General features: G+C 44.7%; 1 protein-coding gene across 2 annotated transcripts in view; it reads left to right on the forward strand.

The window, feature by feature from the left end:
- Window positions 1-6,931, forward strand: part of LOC105480186 (integrin subunit alpha 9) — a 387,973-nt gene extending 381,042 nt beyond the window's left edge. For both annotated transcript variants that reach the window (XM_071091443.1, XM_071091444.1), the window contains one exon: window positions 2,287-6,931. In XM_071091443.1, the coding sequence (XP_070947544.1) occupies window positions 2,287-2,385 (99 nt within the window). In that variant the 3' untranslated portion in view covers window positions 2,386-6,931. The remainder of the gene's footprint in view (window positions 1-2,286) is intronic.
- The last annotated feature ends 1,439 nt before the right edge of the window (window positions 6,932-8,370 follow it).

An 8,370-nucleotide genomic window follows, 5' to 3' on the forward strand; every position in this document is an offset into this window, starting at 1 on the left:
TGGGTGTGCTGTGGGGATGACGACTATGACTTTTTCTTAATTATCCAGAAAATTCTAGCCAAGCAACTTTTCCACATCTCTTGCAGAGAGAAGGTGGAAGAGGTTTTAGGAGAGAAAAGTATATGTGTGGGGGCGTCAGAACGTGGCATTCTGATGAATGTGGTCTTATGCTGGGAAGAAACCTCCAGGGCTGAAATCACCGGGAACTCAATGTCTGTTTACAAAACTGGCCTCAGAGCACAAGACTCTTGCCAGTTGTTCTAAGAAAGCTTCTGTTCTTTCCCAGTCATTCAAACTGCACCACCTTATTAGCTCTACTCACAGTGAATGCTTAGGATCTCCTTGACAACGTGGGTGAAGATACCCGGTGGCTCCCTTGACGGTTCTCGTCTTTGGCTTAGACAGTAAGCCCCCTTTAGGGAGGTAGAAAGATGGTGGCAACAGACAGTTCCTGAGCTCCACCTGCCTTCCCTTCCTGGGGGAGCTTGTGACCATCAGGGTGGCTGTGATGCTTCCCTAGATGTTTGGCTCATAGTGAAGAAGCCTGAGGACAAGTACACAGACAACAAAGACATTTGATGTGCCCGTGACAGCTGGGTTTGCTTCATGATTTGTGTAGGACACATCTTGTGTGTGTGTGCCCTGTTGGCAGCAGACTGCAGAGAGAGTCTTGAGGGTTTTCAAATATGACTTGGGAATTGCAGGCTGTTGATACCATGGTACCACAAACCTGCAGTGTGGCAGGCCCACCAGCACCAGGTCAAGTGTGTGTGTTTGTTTCATTTCTTCTATTCAAGGGGATTGAAACAATGATTTGAGGGCAAGTCATTTATTTGGAAGGTGATCTCAGGAAAAACTGTTGGAGAAGGAAGCCAATAAAAGATGTGTCATCAAGCTGGTTACCTCTGCAGGCAAGCTCCATGGGGAAACTGGTAGAACATGCACCTCAGGGTTATTCCACCCAAGGAGAGAGGGAGCTGGGGTATTTATACACCCAATACAGTCAGCCATGTTTAAGGCGAGATGCAGAGAAGAATGTCTGACCTCATAAACAGAGCCCACTAATGTTAGTGAGCCGAGGACGAGAGATGCCGAGTCTCTGAGAGCATGGGAGGAAAGGTAAGCTTTGGGCTACAAACATTGCTTAACTGTTCGGTGGTGATGACTATGAGAAAAATTAGAAACTTGTCTTACCATATGTGAAGAGTTGTAAGACCTAATGCAACATCAAAGGGCAGAGTCTTTTCAGAACTAAGCTAGAGGAAATTGCCATCCTGGGTCAGGATGAAACGCCTGTTCTAGGTGAGAATGTGCTGCTGACTGTGGTGCATAGACAGCACAGATTCCACCGGTTTGAGAGAAAGATGTAAATGACAGCAAGGTAGAATGCAGACCTGCAGATGCTTTAAACAGCCTCTCATGTGAGAGCAGTATTTATTAAATTATTCCACAGATGGCTAAGATCTCTCAAGATACTAGGTTTATCAAAAGCCAAATAAGCTTGGGAAATGTCAGGTCCCTGGTTTTTTCCCCACCGGAATTAATGGTAATGGATCCTTTACTTTCCACTGTACATTAAGACTCTCTCTAAAAGAAAAAAAAAAAAAAGCCACATTTCTCAAACTTATTTGACCATGAAATCTTTTTTTTTTTTTTTTTTTTTTTTTTTTGAGATGGAGTCTCACTCTGTCGTCCAGGCTGGAGTGCAGTGGTGGCACGATCTCGGCTCACTGCAACCTCCACCTCCCAGGCTCAAGCAATTCTCATGCCTCAGCCTCCTAAGTAGCTGGGATTACAGGCACACACCACCATGCCCAGCTAATTTTTGTATTTTTAGTAGAGATGGAGTTTCACCATGTTGGCCAGGCTGCTCTCAAACTCCTGACCTCAAGTGATCTGCCTGTCGCAGCCTCCCAAAGTGCTGGGATTACAGGTGTGAGCCACTGCGCCCAGCCACGAAACCTTTTTTTACTCCCAAACACTTTTGAACAGCTCTCAGTAACTAGTATTCCCCAGCACACAGTCTGGAAAACACTACACCAGATGCATTTTACAAGGAACAAACAGCTTACCTAATGTCACCTGCAGGAAGTCCGTGCATTTTGAAAAATGTCTCCACAGGATGTTTTTCTTGCCAGTGTTTTCTCGAATCTGAGGGGTCCTCCAGGCCTCCCCAGCCCTGTGAGTACAGGTCACACCTACCCAGGGACAGGCTGCCTTGGGGTCACAGTGGCTGATTCTTCAGTACTTCTAACTCAGCTTCTCCTCTTTCTTTCTGCCTTTCAGATGGGCTTCTTTCGCCGAAGGTACAAAGAAATTATCGAAGCTGAGAAGAACCGGAAAGAGAATGAAGACAGTTGGGACTGGGTCCAGAAAAACCAGTGAGCTGCCACACCAGTCACATGACCTGATCACTAGCCTGTCATCCTTGATCTTTGTATCTTCCATATTTGGAAGAAAAAAATCTTCTCCAGATTTTTCGGAGGCCCCACTGATGCTGTTCTCTTCTTCATTCTATCAAGCCCAGGTGCCAGCCTGAGGCAGCCACTTCGGCCAGGTCACACGACCGGGGCCAGCACCACTTCCTTTAAAGATGAACTCTGAACTTTGGAGAGTGAGCTTCAGAGCCGAGCAATATTTATGGATGCAACATGCATGGTCAACCCTCAGGGGAAAACTGTTACCTAAAGTATTTTTTATAAATATAAGCCTTTTATACTGATTATGTCTTTATATTTGTATCGATGTTTTATTATTTCTATTAAATAGTTATATAATTCACTCAAGCACTGATATCTGGCCTAAAATCTTGGAAGTACGTATCCATGAATACAAATTTTAAAGGATGAAAATCTTACTGTACTTTGGAACTTGCTGTTTAAAAAGACTTACAGATGAAATAAGTTGAAGAAACCTCACATAATGAATCCACCAGGCTGGCAGTGGTGCATATAAACTGTGGATGTGGCAAGACCCCTAAGAACATTTCACATCTTTATTGCCTCGATGAAGTGTGGAGTCACGTGCTAACGTGTGCTAAAGAACTGTAAGTGTCTTTTCATATGTACTTTTCATTGGAAGATTCCCAACAAGAATTTGGATGGAAAACCTGATCCCTAGCAAGAAATCTGCTCTGTATCACCTTTATATAGCAGACGTGTCACCCTCCTTCTACACAGATGATGGATGAAAGCTTGGAGCAATGCCATGTGGTCATCTGGTAAACCTCAGAATGGTGTCTCATCCTGGACGTCCTACATCAGAGTTCACACACCACAAGGACTAAATCATTGTCCCCTAAGCAAAGAATTGGGTCTGAACGCTGTGAGGGATTGCCTTTTTTTGGTCATTTTCGTTGAGAGATCTTCATTTCCCCTACCACCCTGGCTGTCCCAGCTAGTGGTGATTGCAGATTCCATCCCAGAGAGGACCATTTAACCATTTTTTTAAAAATGTCTTAGGTTGGGTTTCCAAGAAGCAGTCCCTGAAACAAGGATTTGTGTGCAAGTAAGTTATTAAGGAAGTATTCCCAGGGGATACCAGTAAGGGAGTGGGGGAAGCAGGACAAGGAAGGAGAGAAAGCCAGGCAAAGGTTTATCATTTCAGGAAGAGCTCCATGGACTTTAGCCTCAGCCTGATCAGGGGAACTCCGGAGGGAAAGTTAGGCCTCAGAGGTGTCCCAACCTGAATCAAGGGGCTGGCTGTACCCAGAGGAGGTGTAAACGTTCTGTTCTCGATTCCTACTGGCATAATGGCTCCAGTAGCTCAGGGCAGTCCGCTAAAGGAAGACCGCAGGTGCATCCTCAGCCTAGGGAAACACAGGTAAATGCTGCAAAAGAAATGACGCAAAGGGATCTGAGCAGAGCACGGCCCCTCCCCACCCCCTGCATGTGTGAGAGCTGAGTTATGGCCTTCAGTATCCAAGCTCTCTGTTTGACAGTAGATATATCGTCAGATACACTGTGCTGCCTAGTTTTGAGTGCAGTGTGATTTTCTGAAAGGGCAGTAAGGTGATGGATGTAGCATGCTCAGCACTGACCTGGCCCAGAGTGATCACACAGTAACCGTTAGCAACTATGGCTGCTGTTCCTGCTGATGGATAACCATCTAATAAGACAGGAAACATGGGGCTAAGAGCAGGGTCTAACAGAGTCTTAATGGCTTATGACAGCCTGCCAAAGTGCCAGCTACATACACATGGCATCCAGTGGGGATGAAACAATCTATAAAACCAAGGATCTCTCTTATAGCACCTTTTTTAACTGGAAGCTAACATGTTGGGAGTCTGTGAACATTGTCAAAAGGACACCAAACTCAACTTCTGGGAAGACAGATTTTTAATACACATACTTGGCTAATACTCACAAACATATCTAAAGTTTTGGCAAAATTATGAGGGTGATGGGTGGGTACTAACCTGGCATGGAGCAGGTGTGTCTTTCGGTCTCTTCTTATTATGCAGTTGACTCTGCTGCAGGGAGGTTACAAATGTAACCTCATGCTTCTCTTCCTGGTGAACATGGGAATAGACCAAAAAAACCAAGGGTCAATGGCATGAACCAAGATGATCCTAGAAATCAGGGATGTTGCATCCAACTGTGGGATGAAGGCACAGAGGTAGCTACAGGCAGCAGGATGAGGCAAAGAAACCAACTCTCGCTCAGAGTTCACTTATGAGTTTTATCAAAAGCAATAAGAAAAGCAGTCTTGCGTGGGTTTTAGTCACTGATTAACAGCCATTTCTGAGGCCCCTGCTGTGTGTCAGGCACTGCGCAAGGTGCTGGAGGTTCCCCAGAGAACACTTCAGGGACATTTTGCCTCAGGGTGGCAAAATGCAATGGTGTATGAGACGTGGACTTTTTGGATGGGATGCCATTTGCAGCTTTCCTTTGATGGACTCTTGTTCATAATGCCATGTTTTCTTTAATGAAGCATTTAGGATTCTTAGGTGATATTCCTGGAACAGCACCATCAACAGCTTTGGCCACATGCACTTAGAGCACCTAAGTTGTCTCCTGCCAGGGGTGTAGGTGTGTTGGTGACAGTGTAGAAGGGTGACTCACAGGCCCATGTTCTGCCCGCCAGCAAAGCCCCGCTTGAGAAGGGCAGACTCCTGTGGGCAGTCTCAGAGCCAGGACCTATTTGCTTCTGCTTGATTCTGCATGGGTGGACCCACATGAGGAGCTGTATACCCAGGAGGTCACTAAGACTTTATAAAGGCAGGTTTTAAGAAAACCAGCCTTGGCGTCACCTTGAGCAGATACTGAAAGCCTCCCCAGGAAACTGGGGAAGGATGATGCCTCTGCTGGTCTGATCATGCTTAGTAGCAGGTGGGGCTACAGGGACTGGGGAGTTAACCATTTTGCGCAGTGATAGAGAAGTTAAGCATATCATTATCATTAGCGCTCTCTCAATTTGGGCAGTTCACAAGCTCCTTCCCAGCTCAGAAGCCCTCTCTATGCTCTCAGGGGAAGCAGATGGGGTGGATTGCTGTGTCTGTTACCCCTCCAGAATATTATTTGAAAATTCTACAGTATGTTCTACTTTCACCCCTTCCTGCTTCCATGGGTTCACTGTGGAATCCTATAAGATATTCTCCTGAGCAGTATTATTTCAGTTTCCTTCAGCTTTTAGTTGAGTCTTCAATGTGGTTTTAACCAACTGTTCAGAGAACTGAAATGCTTTTTAAATATGACAAAGGACCTTTGTAAAAATTGAGTAAAACGGTGCCCCTTTTTTAAAACAAGTTTTGCTTATGCTCAATGTACATAGGACCCAGGAGAGTTTGGAACATCCCCCACGTGAGCTGTAGAGCTGTCACAAAGAAGAGGCCGTGAAGTTTAAAAACAAGGGGACACTAGCAGGAGGGGCAGGGTCCACTGGCTTAGTGGCAACTGACAGGCATCCACTCCAAATCACTCGACCCTGAGGTTTCCTCAGGCAGTTCTTCAGGAAACCTCTGTCAGCATCGTGGGTACTCAGAGGTATGGGAGACTTTGTAGAAGATCCAATAGGAAGTCCTCCTTCACCAAATCATGTCGCTACTGCCCTTGAGCCAAACGCAATGAGGTTTAAAACAAAAACCCAACAGCACTCCTGGGAATGTCCTGTTTTCCATGCGGAAGCAGAGCAGATCCCCAAACGATCCGCGTGCTGTATGCTACCTGTGGAACCCTAGCATGGTGGCTTTTTGAAAGGTTATGACTTATTTTGGGGTAAGGCATTATGGCCAGGTGCTTGCAGTTGTGTCTGGGTTACGTGTGAAACGTACATCTGGTGAACTGTATACTTGGCTCAAACGTCTCAAAATTTAGAGGTGCTGGAAAGGATTGTCACTTGGAGCCTTTAGTAGACAAAAGGCAGAAAGTGAGCATCATTTCAGAAATGCTTTAGTATGCACACTTTTAGTTGATATTTTGATATGTATAGAGTAACCATACACACAGTGGAGAATATTTTCTGAAACACAGAATGGCGGAAGGGAGAACACAGAGCCAATAGGGCCAAAATGAAACTTCTGGGATGTCTTCTGAATTTTCAGCACATGGGGGGAATAAGTGAACAAATTGCCCAACATGGTGCAATGCTTTATAGCACAATGATCTAGGTTTCAGACTGTGTTAAGGTTTTTTATGTTGATGTTGTTGTTTTAATTCTAATGTGCACGGTGTGACTGGCAGAGTGAGTTTAAAAGCTTTACGAGTGATTAATTGCATGGCAGGCACCCACGCTATCTGCACTTCCAGAACTTTACTGATGCATCCATGTACATTTCCACTGAGGAATTTTGGTGGGTGGGGGGAGGGTGTACTGCCTCACAATGTCACGTGTATTAAAGTCTAAGCAATCACTTCTGATTCACTTGCACTGTTTGGGAAATGTCAGGTTTACAAAAACATACATGTTTGGAATAAAAAATGGCTGCAAATGATTCAGGAGTTCAGTCTGTAATTTATTTGCTAATAAGAACTTTTTAAAGTGTTGAAGCTAGGGTTTCAATGTATTACAACATGAGCGTTAAAAAGAACATCGAGGTCATCTAATTCACACGAAGAGCCCACCTGATGTGGCTGAACTGTCCGAAGTCCTTGGCCTCCACACCAGAGGTACCACCTTCTCTCTGTATCACCCTGACTCCCCTGGCCCAGGGCTACACCTACGTTCTTGATCTTGAGATAAATGTGCCCAAATTAAATGGCATGAATTCCTTATTATCAGTACACTTGGGGGTAGTTTGGAGCCATTGGTCTGGCTGCTCTGGCCACACAATTGTGTGAGAAGGAAGTAGGGGAGAATCACTTTTTAGAGAGGTTAGATTTGAGTGGATGGCCAGGCACCCACGTGGGCATATCCAGGAGGCACTTCCAAAGTTAGAAATATGGACCCCTGGTACAGGTGAGCGTGAGAGACTTACTAAGCATTTTTCCAGAAGCATTTTGATAACATTCTTACACATTTACAAATATTGTATTCTCTTAGGTTTTCACTCTCCATCTGTCTATTAATAGTTATGTTCTTGTTCATATTCCACATGCTGTTCATTTATGTTTTTTTTTTTCCCTAGACAAGACTGTTAACAGACAGGGGTCCCGATCCAGACACCAAGAGCAAGTTCTTGGATTTTGGGCAATCAAGAATTCTAGGCTAGTCCGTAAACTGAAAGCAAGTTTATTAAGAAAGTAAAGGAATAAAAGAATGGCTATTCCATAGACAAAACAGGACCAGGGTTGCTGGTTGCCCATTTTTATTGTTACTTCTTGATTATATGCCAAATGAGGGGTGGATTATGAATGAGTTTTCAGGGAAAGGAGTGGACAGTTCCCGGAACTGAGGGTTCCTCCCCTTTCTAGACCATATAGAGTAACTTCCTGACATTACCATGGCATCTGCAGACTGTCACGATACTGGTGGGAGTGTCTTTTAACATGATAATGCATTCTAATTAGCATATAATGAGCAGTGAGGGGAACCAGAAGTTACTCTTTTAGCCATGTTGGTTTTGGTGGGTTTTGGCTGGCTGCTTTTTTTTTTTATTATTATTATACTTTAAGTTCTAGGGTAGGTACATGTGCACAACGTGCAGGTTTGTTACATGTGTATACATGTGCCATGTTGGTGTGCTGCACCCATTAACTCATCATTTACATTAGGTATATCTGCTAATGCTATCCCTCCCCTTTTCCCCCCTCCCCACAATAGGCCCCGGTGTGTGACGTTCCCGTTCCTGTGTCCAAGTGATCTCATTGTTCAATTCCCACCTATGAGTGAGAACATGAGGTGTTTGGTTTTCTGTTCTTGCAATAGTTTGCTGAGAATGATGGTTTCCAGCTGCATCCATGTCCCTACAAAGGACGTGAACTCATCCTTTTT

This window comes from Macaca nemestrina, chromosome 2, assembly GCF_043159975.1.
Source record: "Macaca nemestrina isolate mMacNem1 chromosome 2, mMacNem.hap1, whole genome shotgun sequence".
Lineage (NCBI taxonomy): Eukaryota > Metazoa > Chordata > Mammalia > Primates > Cercopithecidae > Macaca > Macaca nemestrina.